This window comes from Scyliorhinus torazame, chromosome 1 (genome assembly GCF_047496885.1).
Source record: "Scyliorhinus torazame isolate Kashiwa2021f chromosome 1, sScyTor2.1, whole genome shotgun sequence".
NCBI classification, from domain to species: domain Eukaryota; kingdom Metazoa; phylum Chordata; class Chondrichthyes; order Carcharhiniformes; family Scyliorhinidae; genus Scyliorhinus; species Scyliorhinus torazame.
The window spans coordinates 366,296,201-366,317,571 of NC_092707.1; the positions used below are offsets into that span (position 1 = coordinate 366,296,201).

Sequence of the window (21,371 nt, forward strand, 5' to 3'; positions counted from 1 at the left end):
TTTATTGCTTTGACAAGATTTTTTTGCTGAGCAAAAGGTTTCTTTTCATACCTCCTGTTTAATGTTGTGCCAAACCATATCTTTCCAAAATTTGCTCATTGGCCCCTTGAGTGAGGAGAAAACTTAAATGTGCCCTCCCTCCTGTTCCATATTTGTGTAGCTTAACTAATGTGAAAGAGCAGTAAGGCGTTTTAAGGCAGTGATTGATTTCACTTCATCAAGATACAGGAATCAAATGAGCCAGTTGTCATGTTACTATGGGAACAGTTTGGCGGAAAGTTGTGTATATTATGTCAGGTTGCTTGGTGACTAATCATATGTATGGCATACTGGAATAATCATATTTCTCCACCTCTTATCTGAAAGACTGACTCATTGACTGTAACCTCCAAATATGGGAATTGTGGGAATTTATTTCACCCGGTGGAGGACAGGGCATTTCCATTAAAAGGTCTACTGTTCATTATCGGGTCATATAGTTATGCTGTTTGATGTGCACAGCATCAGGAATGTGGCAGATGGGTGTGGTTCAAAGGTCAGTGTTCTTCTGCTGCATATGGAAATATGAGGCCCAGACAACGATTCACTCAAACACAACTTCTCAGAATTCAAGATTTGTTGTTGCATGTATTCTCGCCACAGCCCGGATACAAAATTCAGGAGATGGGATTGTAGATAACTGACTGGTTTAGTTATTCATGGGTGGGAGAGGGGGTAGATGAACAGAAACCTATTTTGATTGCAGATCACTTCAAAAGGAGTTCTTTTCATTTTATTAACTTTCTATAATTCTTGATGACTTGCTGTAGTACAGATTTATTGAGCAAGAAACAGTGGTCCAATATCAGCTGGCTCACAAGTTGTGGTGTGTTCATGAGCTTTAGTATTGGCCTGGCTGAGGGAGTCTGTGTTCCTGATCCTGATAATTATCTAATGACCCCTGCTGGAGAATGTGGGTTTGTGGACATTGGCCGAGGGCCTGTTGGTCTAAGTTGCATTGTTCTCTCATGATAAAATAGCTTGTCAAAGAGAATTGCCTATGCTCATGTATCTAGAACAGCCGCTTATGTTGGAGGACTCTCATTGTCCTTGGAACATTATCCCAGCAGCGATTACTTGCCAGCAACCACAAAGAGAGTAGGGGAAAATGTCAGATGAGGGAATACTTCATTGCAAACTGTGTGTTAATCTAATTTTCATTAAATAATAGACAGACAATTATTTCCATGTATTCGGACCCCAGTCTCACCTAAGGCAATACTGTATAATGTGAAGGGCACTACTTCAGTAAGAGATAAAATGGCACGGATAGACGGTCCTTGCTGCAGTGATACACTTCCTGATAATTGATCCAGAAAAGCAAGTGATCTAAGAATAGGTTGCATGGCTGTTCTCCCAACAATGGCTGGGAACATACTTTAAAATATAGTCTATATATAATAATTTTTTTAATGTGTAGGATGAATGACTAACTTTAAAACATGGTCTAAAGTTTTTCAGGAGAGGTAATAGGATTGGTTAGAAAGAATGCTGGCTATGCAAAGATTGCTATGGTGATTGTATTGCATCACTATTTCCTGTTTTGACATGTTGCTTAAGGGATTCTTAAATAGTCTTAACTGTTTCAAGCCCAGCATCTTGCTAAACTATTTTATTTTACAATTTTCTCTTCCTGCTCCAAGTACACTGCCTTTTCCTGAGTTGCGTTTGCAGCTCCCTCTTACCAGTCCAGGTATGCAGGTATCAAGTGCCCCTGTTGCTGCCTGGTTAAGATAAGCTAGCCGCGCCAGACTGGCAATTGAACCCGTGATGTTCTAGCTCTGTATGGTACAATTCTGTGCTAGGTAATATTGGAGTATTGTGATCAATTCTGGGTACTGCATTTTATGAAAGATATGAAGGCCTTCTAGAAGGTGCAGAAAAGTTTTACTAGAATGGCTCCATAGGTGAGAGACTTCAATTGTGTTGGTAGATTGGAGAAGCTGTTCTCCTTCTAGGAGAGATCATAGAATCTACAGTGCAGAAGGAGGCCATTCGGCCTATCAAGTCTGCACTGGCCCTTGGAAAAGTGCCCTTTTTAAAAATAAATTTAGAGTAGCCAATTATTTTTCTTTTCCAATTAAGGGGCAATTTAGCGTGGCTAATCCACCTAACAAGCATATCATTGGGTTGTGGGGGTGAAACCCCCTTGGGGGAATGTGCAAACTTCACACGGACAGTGACCCAGGGCAGGGATTCAAACCCGGGTCCTCAGCGCCACAGTCCCAGTGCTAACCACTGCGCCACATGCTGCCCCAAGAGCACCCTACTTAAGCCTACACCTCCACCTTATCCCAGTAATCCCACCTAACCTTTTGAACACCAAGGACAATTTAGCATGGCCAATCCACCTAACCTGCACTTCTTTGGACAGTGGGAGGAAACCGGAGCACCCGGAGGAAACCCACGCAGACATGGGGAGAAAGTGCAAACTCCACACAGACAGTAACCTGAGGCCGGAATTGAATCTTGGACCCTGGAGCTGTGAGGCAGCAGTGCTAACCATTGTGCCACCTTGCCGCCCGTGGCTGAGAACAGATTTTATATTGGTGTTCAAAATTATGGCGTCCAGACAAAGAAGATAGAGAGAAACTGTCCCATTGGCAGAAGGATTGAGAGTCAGAGGACACTGAGGTAATTGTGCATGCAGCAAGTGGTCACAATCTGGAATGCATTGCCTGTAAAGATGGTGGTGGCAGATTAAATTGACGCTTTCAAAAGGGCAATTAAGTATGTGGTTGAGGGGCAGCACGGTAGCATTGTGGATAGCACAATTGCTTCACAGCTCCAGGATCCCAGGTTCAATTCCGGCTTGGGTCACTGTCTGTGCGGGGTCTGCACATCCTCCCCGTGTGTGCGTGGGTTTTCTCCGGGTGCTCCGGTTTCCTCCCACAGTCCAAAGATGTGCAGGTTAGGTGGATTGGCCATGATAAATTGCCCTTAGTGTCCAAAATTGCCCTTAGTGTCCAAAATTGCCCTTAGTGTTGGGTGGGGTTACTGGGTTATGGGGATAGGGTGTAAGTGTTGTCCTTGGGTAGGGTGCTCTTTCCAAGAGCCGGTGCAGACTCGATGGGCCGAATGGCCTCCTTCTGCACTGTAAATTCTATGAAGTGTAAAAAAAAATCAGGGTCACTGAGAAAGCAGGGGAGAGGGGCTAGTTCGATTAATCCTGCAGAAAGCCAGCACAGACTAAGACTGCTGGATGTCCTCCTTCTGCGTTGTTACCATTCTATGATTTTATGATTGTGGATTTACAGAGTTTACATGGAAGGTGCAACATGCCATTCACCCAGCTGAGTTTTGGCAAGTCAGACATGCTTGTCTCAAATAAAGGAAGTGCTGGAGTCTAGAGCAGTGACCAAGAAGTTTAGAAACAAACAATACTGTCTTTTTCTTTACTAGTGAGGACAGATCATCTAACTTCCGTTCAATCATCTTTAACACTGTATCTTCTAGCTTAGTCCTCATTTTTCAAAATCTCATATTCCGCAGACAATTATTTTTACCTTTTAACTAGCCCATCATTAACTTGCCAACTTTCAGGCGTCATGGTGGGGCAGTGGCTAGCACTGCTGCCTCACAGCGCTGAGGACCCGGGTTCGATCCCGGCCCCGGATCACTGCCCGTGTGGAGTTTGCACATTCTCTCCCTGTCTGCGTGGATCTCACCCCCACAACCCAAAGATGTGCACGTTAGGTGGATTGGCCACGCTAAACTGCCCCTTAATTGGGAAAAAAAACTGAATTGGGTACTCTAAATTTTTTTTAAAACTTGCCAACTTTCTCAAGTTTCTTATGTGTTTTTGTCCCCTGTTTAAGGTCTTCCAATTTGTTCCTTTTTTGCCCAACCCACAACAATTAAGACCACACTGGCCAAAATGGCAACACCATGCTGTGTAACTGCAATTCAAACACAAGTCCCTCCTGTGTTTGATCTGTACCAGCCCCAACATTCCCTGTGTATCCTTCGGTCTTCTGGCAATTGCCTACTTGTTGGTCCTTGCTCCCTTTGTCCCATCATCCGTGACCACTCATTTAGCCACAGTTCTCCCCCCCCCCCCCCCCCCCCCGAACTCCCTTCCATAGTATCTCACCTTGCTATATCCTTCCTCTGCCTTTAATAGCCTCTACCAACTATTTTTGTGACCTTTTCCCTGCCATAAACCCTCTATCTTTTCTCCCCTCAATATTCTGCCACTATCCTCAAAGTACTTTCCAGAGCAATGATGTTTCTCATTGCACAACAAATACTATATAAATGCAATGGATGTGGTTAAATACTGTTGCTGGATTACAGCTCCTTGTCTTGGTGCATAGCATGTTATAGAAAAGTCCTAACTAATAAAGGACCAAAGATACTTAGGGGCAGTTGAGTGTTTTATTTAATTTTTGTTTTAGTTTGTTGGCTGAAAAAAATTAATATATATGCAGTTGTATTAGACATTGCTGTAACCAAGTGAATTGTTGGTAATCTAGCTATGGTAATCCTTGTATAATATGAGTAGAGGTTCTTTTGTAAAACCTCGTGAATATTTTGTTATAATTCCGTATCGGTGTGACCTGGTACTGTGATAACAAATCCAACAAGTCTTTTGGCCGTACTTATTTGGAACAACACAATGGGATTATACAGATGGTAACAACAGGAAGCTGTAAACAAACTTTATAACTGAAAGGAGTTTTTTGGAAAATAATCTGACTGCTTTATGAGCTTTTTTTTGAAAGACAATAGAACATAGAACATAGAACGATGCAGCGCAGTACAGGCCCTTCGGCCCACGATGTTGCACCGAAACAAAAGCCATCTAACCTACACTATGCCATTATCATCCATATGTTTATCCAATAAACTTTTAAATGCCCTCAATGTTGGCGAGTTCACTACTGTAGCAGGTAGGGCATTCCACAGCCTCACTACTCTTTGCGTACAGAACCTACCTCTGACCTCTGTCCTATATCTATTACCCCTCAGTTTAAAGCTATGTCCCCTCGTGCCAGCCATTTCCATCCGCGGGAGAAGGCTCTCACTGTCCACCCTATCCAACCCCCTGATCATTTTGTATACCTCTATTAAGTCTCCTCTTAACCTTCTTCTCTCCAACGAAAACAACCTCAAGTCCATCAGCCTTTCCTCATAAGATTTTCCCTCCATACCAGGCAACATCCTGGTAAATCTCCTCTGCACCCGCTCCAAAGCCTCCACGTCCTTCCTATAATGCGGTGACCAGAACTGTACGCAATACTCCAAATGCGGCCGTACCAGAGTTCTGTACAGCTGCAACATGACCTCCCGACTCCGGAACTCAATCCCTCTACCAATAAAGGCCAACACTCCATAGGCCTTCTTCACAACCCTATCAACCTGGGTGGCAACTTTCAGGGATCTATGTACATGGACACCTAGATCCCTCTGCTCATCCACACTTCCAAGAACTTTACCATTAGCCAAATATTCCGCATTCCTGTTATTCCTTCCAAAGTGAATCACCTCACACTTCTCTACATTAAACTCCATTTGCCACCTCTCAGCCCAGCTCTGCAGCTTATCTATGTCCCTCTGTAACCTGCTACATCCTTCCACACTATTGACAACACCACCGACTTTAGTATCGTCTGCAAATTTACTCACCCACCCTTCTGCGCCTTCCTCTAGGTCATTGATAAAAATGACAAACAGCAACGGCCCCAGAACAGATCCTTGTGGTACTCCACTTGTGACTGAACTCCATTCTGAACATTTCCCATCAACCACCACCCTCTGTCTTCTTTCAGCTAGCCAATTTCTGATCCACATCTCTAAATCACCCTCAATCCCCAGCCTCCGTATTTTCTGCAATAGCCTACCGTGGGGAACCTTATCAAACGCTTTGCTGAAATCCATATACACCACATCAACTGCTCTACCCTCGTCTACCTGTTCAGTCACCTTCTCAAAGAACGCGATAAGGTTTGTGAGGCATGACCTACCCTTCACAAAGCCACGCTGACTATCCCTGATCATATTATTCCTATCTAGATGATTATAAATCTTGTCTCTTATAATCCCCTCCAAGACTTTACTCACTACAGGCGTGAGGCTCACCGGTCTATAGTTGCCGGGGTTGTCTCTGCTCCCCTTTTTGAACAAAGGGACCACATTTGCTATCCTCCAGTCCTCTGGCACTATTCCTGTAGCCAATGATGACATAAAAATCAAAGCCAAAGGTCCAGCAATCTCTTCCCTGGCCTCCCAGAGAATCCTAGGATAAATCCCATCAGGACCCGGGGACTTATCGATTTTCAGCCTGTCCAGAATTGCCAACACCTCTTCCCTACGTACCTCAATGCCATCTATTCTATTAGCCTGGGTCTCAGCATTCTCCTCCACAACATTATCTTTTTCCTGAGTGAATACTGACGAAAAATACTCATTTAGTATCTCGCCTATCTCTTCAGACTCCACACACAACTTCCCATCCCTGTCCTTGACTGGTCCTACTCTTTCCCTAGTCATCCGCTTATTCCTGACATACCTATAGAAAGCTTTTGGGTTTTCCTTGATCCTACCTGCCAAATACTTCTCATGTCCCCTCCTTGCTCGTCTTAGCTCTCTCTTTAGATCCTTCCTCGCTACCTTGTAACTATCCATCGCCCCAACTGAAACTTCACACCTCATCTTCACATAGGCCTCCTTCTTCCTCTTAACAAGAGATTCCACTTCTTTGGTAAACCACGGTTCCCTCGCTCGACGCCTTCCTCCCTGCCTGACCGGTACATACTTATCAAGAACACGCAGTAGCTGATCCTTGAACAAACTCCACTTATCCAGTGTGCCCAACACTTGCAGCCTACTTCTCCACCTTATCCCCCCCAAGTCACGTCTAATGGCATCATAATTGCCCTTCCCCCAGCTATAACTCTTGCCCTGCGGTGTATACTTATCCCTTTCCATCATTAACGTAAACGTCACCGAATTGTGGTCACTGTCCCCAAAGTGCTCTCCTACCTACAAATCCAACACCTGGCCTGGTTCATTACCCAAAACCAAATCCAACGTGGCCTCGCCTCTTGTTGGCCTGTCAACATATTGTGTCAGGAAACCCTCCTGCACACACTGTACAAAAAAACGACCCATCTAATGTACTCTAACTATATTTTCCAGTCAATATTTGGAAAGTGTAAGTCTCCCATAATAACTACCCTGTTACTTTCGCTCTTATCCAGGATCATCCTCGCCATCCTTTCCTCTACATCCCTAGAACTATTTGGAGGCCTATAGAAGACTCCCAACAGTGTGACCTCTCCTTTCATGTTTCTAACCTCAGCCCATACTACCTCGGAAGATGAGTCCCCATCTAGCATCCTCTCCGCCACCGTAATACTGCTCTTGACTAGCAGCGCCACACCTCCCCCTCTTTTGCCTCCTTCTCTGAGCTTACTAAAACACCTAAACCCCGGAACCTGCAACATCCATTCCTGTCCCTGCTCTATCCATGTCTCCGAAATGGCCACAACATCGAAGTCCCAGGTACCAACCCATGCTGCCAGTTCCCCTACCTTATTTCGTATACTCCTGGCATTGAAGTAGACACACTTCAAACCACCTACCTGAACACTGGCCCCCTCCTGCGACGTCAAATCTGTGCTCCTGACCTCTATACTCTCATTCTCCCTTATCCTAAAACTACAATCCAGGTTCCCATGCCCCTGCTGCATTAGTTTAAACCCCCCCCCCCCCCCAAAGAGCACTAACAAATCTCCCCCCCAGGATATTTGTGCCCCTCAGGTTCAGATGGAGACCATCCTGTCTGTAGAGGTCCCACCTTCCCCAGAAAGTGCCCCAGTTATCCAGAAATCTGAATCCCTCCCGCCTGCACCATCCCTGTAGCCACGTGTTTAATTGCTCTCTCTCCCTATTCCTCATCTCACTATCACGTGGCACGGCAACAACCCAGAGATAACAACTCTGTTTGTTCTAGTTCTGAGCTGCCATCCTAGCTCCCTGAATGCCTGCCTGACATCCTTGTCCCCTTCCCATGTCGTTAGTGCCAATGTGGACCACGACTTGGGGCTGCTCCCCCTCCCCCCTAAGGACCCGGAAAACACGATCTGAGACATCACGTACCCTTGCACCTGGGAGGCAACATACCAAACGTGAGTCTCTCACGCTCCCACAAAATCTCCTATCTGTGCCCCTGACTATCGAGTCCCCAATTACTAATGCTCTGCTCCTCTCCCCCCTTCCCTTCTGAGCAACAGGGACAGACTCCGTACCAGAGGCCCGTACCCCATGGCTTACCCCTGGTAAGCCCCCCCCCCCCCCCCCACAAGTATCCAAAGCGGTATACTTGTTTCTCAGGGGAACGACCGCAGGGGATCCCTACACTGACTGCTTTTTCCCAGTCCCTCTTACAGTTACCCATCTATCTCCAATCTTTGGTGTAACTAATTCCCTGAAGCTGCTATCTATGACCCCCTCTGCCTCCCGAATGATCCGAAGTTCTTCCAACTCCAGCTCCAGTTCCCTAACTCGGTCTTGGAGGAGCTGGGAGATGGCAGCACTTCCTGCAGTCACAATCTAGTGACTGCTTTCTGATAATTACATTTTTGTCCCAAGTACCAAAAATTAAATAGATCCAGTAAAGAGGTGGGCTAATTGTACAACCAATCTGCTGTCTAATTTCTCACTGCACCTTTTACCGGATTCTTTTCTATCTGCTGTTGCTGAGTATTCAGCTCATATTTGTATTCAAATGTAAAGAATGACCATTGCAGGAAGCAGCAGAGAAAGGCCAGTGGCTTGGAACCTTACCATAATGTAACTCAATGGCTTCAGGATGGAAGAGGGATGGGAAATGAGTACAATGTACACATGGTGTTGGAACTTTCATGTGATGAAGTATCTTGGGTTACCTTGTGAGCCTTTACAGGATAAGTCAAGTGATCTCAACCTGAACTTTTATCTACTTCCCAACAGCATTGAAGGTGCCGAGGGTGGGGAGGACCCTACTGCAGAGGCAGCAGGGGGGGTTGGCATTGCCGAACTTGCTTCATTATTATTGGACAGCAAATGTGGACAAGGTGCAGCGGTGGTGGGAAAGAGAAGGGGGAGAGTGGGTTAGGATGGAGGAGAAATCTTATAAGGGGTCTAGTTTAACGGCTGTGGTGATGGCAGCATTGCCAATGGCTCCAAGTAGGTATTCCGGGAGCCCAGTGGTGCAGTCCACGGTGAAGATATGGGATCAACTGAGGAGCATTTTAGGATGGAAGGAATGTCGGTGCTAACGCCGCTGTGTGAGAATCATGGGTTTGAGCCGGAGGGGGGTGGATACAAGAGGTGGAGGGAAGTGGGGCTGGTCAAGCAGAGGAATTTGTATTTGGAGGAAGGGTTCACCAGTCTGGAGGAGCTAAGGGAGAGATCGAATTGCTATGGGGTAGTGAGTTCAGGTATCTGCCGGTTAGGGACTTTGCACGATAGGTCTGGAGGGGGTTCCCTAGGTTGCCAGGATACACCCTGCTGGAGCGACTGCTGCTTCCGGATGTGGAAGGGGAGGGAAGAATTGGGGATATATACAAGTGGCTGTGGGAGCAGGGAGGTGAGAGGTGGTGAAGATCAAGGAGAAATGGGAGGCGGAGTTGGATGGGGAGATCAATTAGGGAGTATGGAGTGAGGCATACTGGGCGGGAGTGTTCGTGATTTTATCCAGGGTAGTGGAAGAAGAGGTGGACCCGGACCCTTTGGTGGCAATATTTGGGGTTTCAGAGAATACTGAGCTCATGGACAGGAGGAAGGCCAATGTCGTGGCCTTCGCCTCTCTGATTGCACGGCGGTGAATTTTGCTGGAGTGGTGGTCGGCATCGCCACCGGGGGTAGAGACATGGTTGGGTGATCTGTACGACTTCCTGTGGCTGGAGAAGATAAAGTATGGGTTAAGGGGCTCAGCAGGGGGGGGTTTGAGGTGGGGGATGTTTGTGACTGTGTTTGAGGAGCTGCTCGTCGCGGGGGGGGGGGGGGGGGGGGGGGGGGGGGGGGTGAAGAAGGGGAAAAATCTGGACAGACTGTATAGTTGATTGTTGGGAAGTATGTTTCCCAGGGTGTTTATTTGCTGTGACCTGCTTTGATACATGTTTGTACTTACCAACAACATTGATAATGCGTTGAAGACATGTGTGTTCTTTTTGACTGCAACCACAAAGGGTGTGTTGTAGACTCATGGTTTATAAAAATGCTGAAAATATTGGTACTAAGGGTAATTGTCTAGTGATAACTTTGGTTTAAACAGTCTTAGTTAAGTGAAGGTAAAGTAGAGAATGCCATCATGATCATCTGGTTAGTTTGTTCCTACATATTTGACAGATTTGGTTCTTTTTCTCTACTGATCTTAGTTGATCTTAGCTGAGGAAGCAATCTGGGTGCTACAATTACACTTGGTGTTGCTGTACTATCACAAGGAAAACAGCCAGGGCTTCCATTCATCAGTAGCCAATGACTACTGCTGGAAAGTGTGCTTGTGTGTGGATGTCTGATGAGCAAATAATTGGGCTTAGTTTGATCTCCCCCATCAGTAAACAGCTTGTCAATATTAATACACGAAGAATGGCTACATGGCCAATAGTATTTCTGAAACTGCAACACAGTAAGAATCAGCATCATCAAGAACTGATGGAGTTATTTTAAAGTCTGTTTTTAAAAAAAAAAAATACATCTACTGATGTTTCTTTCAGTGCGTCACCACCTCCTCATCACCTCACAGCAACATCACCACAGCTCCAAGGCTGCCTTCAGAAAGGTGAGTACACTTTGAAAAAAAGTAGATATACTTTGATGAACAGAGATTGCAAATGGAAGTGAACAACAAATATAATCATTCCTTGGCTATTTTAAAAGTAGTGATTATTTGTGATATGAAATGGTTAACTCATTTCTATTTTAAAAATATCAATGAAAATAATTTGACATTTCCCCACTGTATAAGACTTTTCTGACTCTCCCAAAGAAAGTAGAAAATGATTCGATTTTGCTTTTCCTCTCCATCTTTCTAATCTTTTGGCTTGAAAACATTGGGCGGGATTCTCCGAAAACTGGCACGATGTCCTGGACCCGGCGCCAAAAAAGGCCCCCCCAAACGCAAATTCTCCGGCCCCGAATGGGCTAGGAGCGGCGTGACGCCATTTGCGATGGCGTCACCCGACGTGGACGGTGACGCCGTGCGGCGTCATTGATGCCGCATGGCGTGGTGGCTCAAAAGACGTGCCCACCCCCACCCCGGAAGACCCGACAAGATGGCCGCCCGCCGCGCAGCCCCGAAGTTCCAGGACCGCGACATCGAGGCGCTCCTGGACGCAGTGGAGGAGAAGAGGGATCCACGGCCGCAGGGTCGCCCCACGCCTCAGCCGGCATCTGTGGAGGGAGGCGGCAGAGGCCGTCAGCGCTGTGGCTCTGACACCACGGACTGGCATCCAGTGCCACAAGAAGGTGAACGACCTCATCAGGGCAGCCAGGGTGAGCCCCCCCCCCCCCCCCCCCCCTCCCTGCCCAATGTGCGGCACACCCCCAGGTGAAACCAACCCTAACCTTAACACTATACGCGCAACCGATGGCGTGCATTCATATACCTGGAACACTGTTGTCTTTTACCCCTGCCACCCACCCGCCCTCCATAGGAGAAGCACGCACACAACAATAGGGATCGTGAGAGGACTGGAGGGGGCCCAGCTGATGAAAGACCACTCACCGTACATGAAGAAAGGGCCCTGGAACTGGCTGGCGGACCTGAGGACCGGGAGGTTGCCGATGCAGAGGTCGGGGGCCCACCAGCAAGTGAGCCACCGACAGCCCGTCCTCATATCCCCACTCCCCCATATTACCCCCCCTCCCCATATTCCCCCCCTCCCTCATATCACCTGATCACCGCCTGCATGTCTAACCATGCATGCTTCATTGTGTATCACAGGAGCAAACGTCGAGGCATCCATCCCCGCAGATGCCGACCGCCCGCAGGATGCCCCAAGGCGACCACGGGCAACGGAGAGACTCGGACCCTCTGGCACGCGACGCCCGCAGGATGCCCCAGGGCGACCACGGGAGACGAAGAGACCTGGAGCAATAGGGAGACGACGCCCCCGTCTTGTGCGGGTGCGGCGACACAGGCGTGTGCCACTCAGCAAAGAGGGGGGCAACCACAGGCCCCTCTTGCAGCCGAGCCGCGAAACCACTACCCAGAACAGCCCTACCTAGGACAGCCCTACCCAGGAAACCGAAATACAGGACAGTGACACAGCGTGGATGGGTGGAGACGAACCGCCACCGCAAAGGACGATGTGCACGACACAACGCCACTGCTGTCTCCAACACCCTCCACCATCGCAGAGACACTCACCTCGGTTGGGCACTTTAGTGTTGAGGCGTCTGGTACACTCACTGGTGCGCACAACACAGGCGTACAGGCACAGCCTGTGGAGGTAGGAGCAGCAGAGGGGCCGGGAGGTCGGAGGGCATCCTGGCGCAAGCGAACATCTACCGCCCAGATGGATCCCGGGTTCCTGGAGTTACCACACCCACCCATAGCCCCGATGCAACCACCGAACCTGGGACAAGTGAAGAGGGTGACGGCCGGCTTGCAGCGGCTGCAGTCGCAGGTGGAGGAGTGCACCCGCGTCCAGGAGCTGGGAGTGGTGCTGGTCCGCGGTGGAGGCAATGGGTGTGATGGTGTCAGACATGGGGAGCAGTATGCGAGGCCTGGGGCTTTCCGTGCAGGCGGCGTCTGTGGCCCAGGACATGTCTGCCCTCTCACAGGAGGCCATGAGCCAGCGGCAGAGCCGCTCAACGCCGTGGCCCAGTCTCAGCAGGCCATGGCCCAGTCTCAGCAGGCCATGGCCCAGTCTCAGCAGGCCATGGCCCAGTCTCAGCAGGCCATGGCCCAGTCTCAGCAGGCCATGGCCCAGTCTCAGCAGGCCATGGCCCAGTCTCAGCAGGCCATGGCCCAATCCCAGCAGGCCATGGCCCAATCCCTGCAGGCCATGGCCCAATCCCTGCAGGCCATGGCCCAATCCCTGCAGGCCATGGCCCAATCCCTGCAGGCCATGGCCCAGTCTCAGCAGGCCATGGCCCAGTCTCAGCAGGCCATGGCCCAGTCTCAGCAGGCCATGGCCCAGTCTCAGCAGGCCATGGCCCAGTCTCAGCAGGCCATGGCCCAGTCTCAGCAGGCCATGGCCCAGTCTCAGCAGGCCATGGCCCAGTCTCAGCAGGCCATGGCCCAGTCTCAGCAGGCCATGGCCCAGTCTCAGCAGGCCATGGCCCAGTCTCAGCAGGCCATGGCCCAGTCTCAGCAGGCCATGGCCCAGTCTCAGCAGGCCATCGCTGATGGCATCGGCGCCAGTGGCCATGTGTGAGCCGGCGTTGCATAGTCACAAACAGGGATGGCCAACTCCCTGAGCTCCATGGCTGCAGACCCTTGTCGATATCAGCACGGGCCTCCAGGACTGGCAGCACCAGGTGTCGGAGGGGCGTCGGATGGCCGGTCCGTTCGCACCCCCGACCCATGTAGAGGCCTGGTGGCCATTGGGCACCCCGAGGGAGGAGGAGTTGCTGGCGCCCGTCCCTGGTCCCCCTGTAGGGGAGGTCCAGGAACACTGCAGCACCTCGGACTCTTTTCCCCACCCCCCTTCTGTCCCAGGTGCATCGGGTGGGCAACGGGCAGGACAGGCTGGCAGCTCGCCATCCCAGTCGCCCAGGCCGCAGCCTGGCCCATCTAGGCCCAAGGAAACGGCCGCCAAGAGATCCCGAGTCAGAGGGTAGGAATTGCAGGAGTCCACCTACAGTTCTGCTGTACCGTATGGGGAACCACGTAGACGTAGTCAAAGGGCCCATAAGGCCAAACAATTAGACCCTGAGTAAGTTGGCACGGGTGCAGGGCACAGACGAGTTTTAGGGGCTTGGGCCCCTAAACATGTATGCACTGTTATTAAAATCACTTTAACACCTACAGAAGCTGCCTTTGTGCTCTGTCCGAAGCGTGCGGGGGTGTCATGTTCGTTGAGCGCCAGTGTGTGTGTGAGGGGTGGTCTTGCGTCTGCCTGCGGTGTGTCTGCCCCCTTCCCCCTGGGCTGCCCTCACCATCCCCCCGGGCAGAGGACGGGACCGTGTGCTGCAGGGTCACAGCCGCATGCAGGGATGGTCCGGGTGGATGGTGGTACTGTGGCCATGGGTCAGACATCGTCATCGTCCTCCATGGCCTGTAATAGACACGCTTCCACCGGCGCTCGTGAGAGCTTGGCCGTCATGCCGCAGGTGGATCTGCAATGGAGGGCTGGTGTGCATGCAGGTGGAGTGGGTGTGGTTGGTTTGGGGGGGGGTGAGGGTGCTGGGTGGGTGGGAGGGGTGAGAGTGTTGCCATGGTGTGCAGTATGTGGCCATACTCGCCGATTACCACGCCCCCTAGTCAGTGAAGCGGGCGGCTATCAGCCAGTCCCGTGCCCGCTGGCCCAGCCGGTAACGGTGGACAGCCACCCGCCCATGTCTAGCCCGTCTGCCCTGATCATTGCCCCCATCCCCCTCATCTGGGGAGGACTGAGCCTCTTCCTGCTGCTCCTCCACTCCGCCCTCCTCTGCCCACGGAACATTGCCCCTCTGCTGGGCTATGTTGTGCAGGACGCAGCACACCACAATGATGCGGCCGACCCTACCTGACAGATACTGGAGGGCGCCCCCAGAGAGGTCCAGACACCTAAAACGCATTTTGAGCATGCCAAAGCACCTCTCTATCACACCCCTTGTCGCTGCATGGGCATCATTGTAGCTGTTCTCCACGTCATTCTGTGGCCTCCGTATAGGCGTCATCAGCCACGACCGCAACGGGTAACCCCTGTCGCCCAGCAACCAGCCCCTCAGCCGGGGGTGGCGTCCCTCGTACATGCCGGGGATGTAAGACCGTGACAACACATATGAGTCATGTACACTTCCTGGGTACCGGGTGCAGACGTGCAGGATAATCATGCGGTGATCGCAGACCACCTGGATGTTCATGGAATAGGTCCTCTTCCTATTGGTGAACACGGCCCTGTTATCTGCAGCTGGCCGCACGGCGACGTGCATCCCATCGATCGCGCCCTGGACCATGGGAAACCCGGCCACGGCAGAAAAGCCCACGGCTCGGGCATCCTGGCTGGCCCGGTCCACAGGGAAGTGGATGTAGCCGTCCGCAATGGCATATAGGGCGTCTGTCACTGCCCAGATGCACTGGTGCACCGATGTCTAAGAGATGCATGACAGGTCCCCACCTGGCGTCTGGAATGACCCCGTGGCATAAAAGTTCAGGGCCACCGTAACCTTGACGGACATGGGGAGAGGGTGTTCTCCCCCCCCCCCCCCTCTCTCTCCCCAGTGCCACGCGGTGCCAGATGTGCCAGCAGGTGGCAGATGTGTGCCACGGTTTCCCGGCTCATTTGGAGTCTCCTCCTGCATTCCCGGTCCGTGAGGTCCTGGTACGACAGCCGGGGCCGGTACACACGGGGCCTCCTCTGGTGCCTTCGTTGCCATGGCGCTGCAACGTCCTCCTCCCCCTCCTCGTGTTCCTCCTCCACTACGTGCACCCCCCTGCTCCTCCTCCTCGTCCTGTCAGGCGGGTGTCCCTCCAGCCTGGGCGGCAGCCGCCTGCCCCTCTGCGGCATGCTCCTCTGTAGCAGCCTGCGCCGCCTCTCTGGCACGCTCCTCCTCCTCCTCCAGGGCAACATGGAGAATAGCGGCTGCTGCCACGGCGGCCAACATCGCTGGCTGATCAGAAAACTGGCGGCCTGCGGGAGGGGGGGGGGGGAACCGACGACATGACATCATTGCCCGTACCACCCCCTCCCCCAAGCCAGGTGGCATGGGCGTGACTGTTGGAGGATGGCACCTGGCCAGGCGGACAATCTCCCTTGCCCTCGCCGCCCCCCCCCAGGGCACTCATCCCCCTGCCCCCCTCGCCGGCACTCATCCTCCCCCGAAGCCCACCCCAACCCCCCCACCCGCCGCACATACACCTCTCCCCCACACGCACACAGACTGCAGCCACGCCATCACCTCCCCTGCGGCCACCCCCCAGGCCGTGACCTACCTCCATGCTGGACGGCGTCAACCATCAGCACTGGTTGACGCCGTTAAAAAGGTGTTTTGATTTACGCCGACGTGACCCATGGTCACGTCGCCGGGACTTCGGCCCATCCGGCCCCGGAGTCCATTGTCTCGCGCCCGCCCCTGCCTTTCTCCGAGGCGGGCGGCGCGATTGACGCCCCGCCGACTTTTCACCCTTCGGAGAATTCGGCGGGGGCGGGATTTAAGCCGCCCCCGAGTGATTCTCTGACCCGGGGGGGGGGGGGGGGGTCGGAGAATCACGCCCCTTGACTCCATATGGAGTACAGTTCTGTAAACCTCCAATACCATATTGAGCTTCGAAACCAAGCACTGAGCTTACTTAACTCCAGGGATAGTTTTTTTAAAAATTTCCAATTAAGGGGAAATTTAGCATGGCCGACCTCTTACCCTGCATATCTCTGGGTTGTGGGGGCGAAACACACGCAAACACGGGGAGAATGTGCAAACGCCACACGGACAGTGACCCGGGGCCAGGATCGAACCTGGGTCCTCAGCGGTGTGAGGCAGCAGTGCTAACCACCACGCCATTGTGCCGTCCAACTGCAGGGATAGTTTTATTTTCAATTTCGGGTCCCCAATTCATTTTTTCCAATTAAGGGCCAATTTAGCGTGGCCAATCCACCTAGCCTGCCCATCTTTGGGGTTATGGGGGCGAAACCCATGCAAACACTGGGAGAATATGTAAACTCCACACGGACAGTGACCCAGAACCGGGATCAAACCTGGGACCTCGGCGCCGTGAGACAGCAGTGCTAACCACTGTGTCACCGTGCTGCCCTACTGCAGGGATAGTTACTCACATAATGTCCCACATAGACACACTTCCAGAAAGGGGTCACTGAATAATGATTTGGGCTGGAGAGTTCGCAGCAGGGGGCTGGAAAATCCCTGCCTTGGAGTTGAAAACTTCACAAATATTATCTGTTGTCCCCTCTGACATTGAATGTTAAACCGGTTTGGTGCCCTACTACAGCCCTGGCTGAGCCTAAGTAATCGGAACATAAGAACAGGAATGGGCCAGTCAGCCCCTTGAGCCTGTCCCTCTATTTAATAAGATCATGACTGATCTGTGACCTAACTCCATGGGCTCAGATCAGGACTTTGATAGTCTGCAAGGCTTAGGTACTCACCAGATAAACTTGCTAAGACATCGAGGAAGAGAGGGGGCACTCAAGATAAAACTGCCCCACCGGCTGAGCACAGTATGAAATAATCCATTTGATTTTTTTATTGAACTACTTGTACTGGGAAGTGGTTCAACAAAATGCAAGGCTGTTGCTGCTCTGCAATTATACCTGCTTATATTGGAGGATGAATTTCAGAGAAATAGTAATAACAGTAGGTACAAGATCATGCATGCTCATAGTTCAAAAGTTGCAAATCATGGGCAGCACGGTAGCATTGTGGATAGCACAATTGCTTCACAGCTCCAGGGTCCCAGGTTCGATTCTGGCTTGGGTCACCGCCTGTGCGGAGTCTGCACATCCTCCCCGTGTGTGCGTGGGTTTCTTCCGGGTGCTCCGGTTTCCTCCCACAGTCCAAAGATGTGCAGGTTAGGTGGATTGGCCATGATAAATTGCCCTTAGTGCCCCAAATTGCCCTTAGTGTTGGGTGGGGTTACTGGGTTATGGGGATAGGGTGGAGATGTTGACCTTGGGCAAGGGTGCTCTTTCCAAGAGCCGGTGCAGACCCGATGGGCCGAATGGCCTCCTTCTGCACTGTAAAAATCCTATGATGATGTATGTTGATTAATTGATCTCAGCCGGATCACTAATGGGGCATTAAACTTTATTCCAGTGTTCTTGGACCCGAGAAGAGAAATTGGCCAGAGTTTGGTATTTCTATCCAGCAATCCTTGAAAAGTTTACATAACTTAGGATCAGGCCTTGTGTTTGATCTCCTACATTGGGATTAATGAGTTTGTGCCAAATAAATAGATGAGTGGCTTTGGCCACATGCCTCCACCATGGGAAAAAAATCTTTAATTTATTGCAGCTGTTTTTTAAATTCTTTTCCCCAAACCAATCTGTGATAAACCTGAATTTATTGTTGCTCCTTTTTACCTTCCTGTCCTGAAGACATATCTCTTAGGTATATTCCAAATTTGCCATGCCTTCAATTCTTCACTCAAGTAATTTGTAATTATGTTTATACAATTGTTCATGTAAGTCATGTGAGATGATATACGCAATCTAAGCAAATTGCAACAAAGTCCCGTGACCACATTCTCCCCGTGTCTGCGTGGGTTTCACCCCCACAACCTTCAGGGCTGATTTAGCTCAGTGGACTAGACAGCTGGTTTGTGATGCAGGACAAGGCCAGCAGCGTGGGTTCAATTCCCGTACCAGCTTACCCGAACAGGTGTTGGAATGTGGCGACTAGGGCTTTTCACAGTAACTTCATACTTGTGACAATAAAAGATTATTATGGGCAGCACGGTAGCATTGTGGATAGCACAATTGCTTCACAGCTCCAGGGTCCCAGGTTCGATTCCGGCTTGGGTCAATGTCTGTGCGGAGTCTGCACATCCTCCCCGTGTGTGCGTGGGTTTCCTCCGGGTGCTCCGGTTTCCTCCCACAGTCCAAAGATGTGCAGGTTAGGTGGATTGGGCATGATAAATTGCCCTTAGTGTTGGGTGGGGTTACTGGGTTATGGGGATAGGGTGGAGGTGTCGACCTTGGGTGGGGTGCTCTTGCCAAGAGCTGGTACAGACTCGATGGGCCGAATGGCCTCCTTCTGCACTGTAAATTCTATGAAAACTAAAGATGTGCAGGGTAGATTAATTGGCCACGTTACAAAAATTGCCCCGAAATTGGAAAAAATTAATTGGGTACTCTAAATTTAAAAAAAAAAAAAAGTCCCATGACTAGCGCGTTTAGCCAAGTGTTTTGATCTGATTTATTGTCACGTGTACCGAGGTACAGTGAAATGTATTCAGGCCAGCCAGATCGTTCCATACATGAAAATATATTGGACATATATAAATACACAAGGGCAGCATGGCAGCATTGTGCATAGCACAATTGCTTCACTGCTCCAGGGTCCTAGGTTTGATTCCGGCTTGGATCACTGTCTGTGCGGAGTCTGTACATCCTCCCCGTGTGTGCGTGGGTTTCCTCCGGGTGCTCCGGTTTCCTCCCACAGTCCAAAGATGTGCAGGTTAGGTGGATTGGCCATGAAAAATTGCCCTTAGTGTCCAAAATTGCCATTGTGTTGGGTGGGGTTGCTGGGTTATGGGGATAGAGTGGAGGTGTGGACCTTGGGTAGGTTGCTCTTTCCAAGAGCCTGTGCAGACCCGATGGGCCGAATGGCCTCCTTCTGCACTGTAAATTCTATGATAAATACATAGGCACAGGCATCGAGTGAAGCATACGGAGTGTAGACTACTCAGTAGAGAAGATGTGTGAAGAAATCAGTTCAGTCCATAAAGAGTGTCATTCAGTGGGCAGCACGGTGGCACAGTGGTTAGCACTGCTGCATCACGGCACCAATAACATGGGTTCGATCCCGGCCCTGCATCACTGTCCGTGTGGAGTTTGCACATTCTCCCTGTGTCTCAGCCCCACAACCCAAAAGGATGTGCAGGGTAGGTGAATTGGCCACGCTAAATTGTCCTTAATTGGGGAAAAAAACAATTAAATTGGCTCTAAATCCAGGAAGAGGGATCTCCCAGCAGCGCTGCGCCGCCATTCGGGTGCAACACGGCCAGTAGATCAAGCTCTATGTGTTGGCAGACTCATTTAAGCAATGTTGAGCCCAACATTGTAATACCACACACATGTACTTACTAACCAGCATCACTGGATAGCGGGAAGGAATAGGAACGAGGATAGCGATAAGACCTTTGACGGTTTCCCTGCTGCAAACTCCCTCCCCACCATTACCCTTTTCCCTACTCTGGCCAATTGTAGAAACCCAATCCTGCCCCATCTAAGAACAGCTAGCTCATCACAGAATGAGAATTGAATTCTGACATTCTGGGTTGTGTAACTCATTTACATGGTTCCTTTGCCAATTAATGCATTGAGAAAATGACTTAAGTCTTTTAAGATCAACATAAACGAGTAACAATATCCTGCATTTTGCCAGAAAGGTCATGCATTCCCATCCCAGATTGGGGTTTGCACTGTACAGCGAGGAAGCTGTATGTAAATATCCTTTCACTGTTGGCAGCACAGGAACTGTTGTGTCTAGAATTCTGCGCTCATGCTTGTTACTATGACTACCAAAGTGTAGCATTATAATTGGCTGTTGGCAGCTGACTAAAATCTGGCCAGTTACAGTAGGTTGTTCATAATTTATATCACTTCTCTCCCAGGAGAATATTGACTTGTCAGTGAAGAGACTTGATTGAGGGGCTGTTTAGCACAGGGCTAAATCGCTGGCTTTGAAAGCAGACCAAGGCAGGCCAGCAGCACGGTTCAATTCCCGTAAAAGCCTCCCCAAACAGGCGCCGGAATGTGGCGACTAGGGGCTTTTCTCAGTAACTTTATTTTTTTGAAGCCTACTTGTGACAATAAGCGATTTTCATTTCATTTCATTTCATTGCAGGTTTTGGCAGTTTTACATCCCTCTGCCAAGCTAGGCTGGTTGATAGAATGTTGATTGTTTTTGAACTTTTTTTTTTGTTAGGTTCGGATATTGATGCTGCCACTGCGATGATGTTGCTGAATTCATCTCCAGAGCAAAGACTTCCTCAGTGTAAGCTGTACTTTTTAATTTCCCCTTTATTCCCCAACAAATTGTGCTAATAAGGCGATAATGGCTTTTTCTGTGGTCAATTTGAGGACATTTAATTACGAATGTAGAAAATTGTCTTGTCGTTACTGCAACGTGAATCAAGGCAACTGTTTTAGGATTTGCTTTTTCTCATTCCACATTTTCTGCCCATCTCCCCTGAAGCTACCAACTCCATAAAAGGTTACAGTATAGAAGGAATCCCATCTTGTCTGTGACAACAGCATTCAAAAGCTAATCCCATACTCTCCCCAGAGCCTTATAGCTTCCATTGTTTCAAATATTTATCCAGTTTTCACTTTAAAAATGCAATGAGCCCTTGAGGAGACGTATCAGTTACCCAAGGACAAAAGGTTCAGGTATCTGCAGGTGAGGGACTTTGTTAGAAAAGAGGTGCCGTCCTTTCCAGAACTCCCACCTCCGGTGTTGCAAGGCAAGTTGTTGTCTGAGGATGACATTGGGGAGGGGAGAGTGGTGGATATAAA

At 50.2% G+C, this 21,371-nt stretch overlaps 1 protein-coding gene across 1 annotated transcript in view; it reads left to right on the forward strand.

Annotated features, from left to right (window-relative positions):
- Window positions 1-21,371, forward strand: part of LOC140426434 (forkhead box protein N2-like) — a 67,037-nt gene that overhangs the window by 24,067 nt on the left and 21,599 nt on the right. Inside the window, exons 3-4 of the mRNA XM_072511228.1 lie at window positions 10,743-10,807; window positions 20,782-20,850. Of these exons, the coding sequence (XP_072367329.1) occupies window positions 10,743-10,807; window positions 20,782-20,850 (134 nt within the window). The remainder of the gene's footprint in view (window positions 1-10,742; window positions 10,808-20,781; window positions 20,851-21,371) is intronic.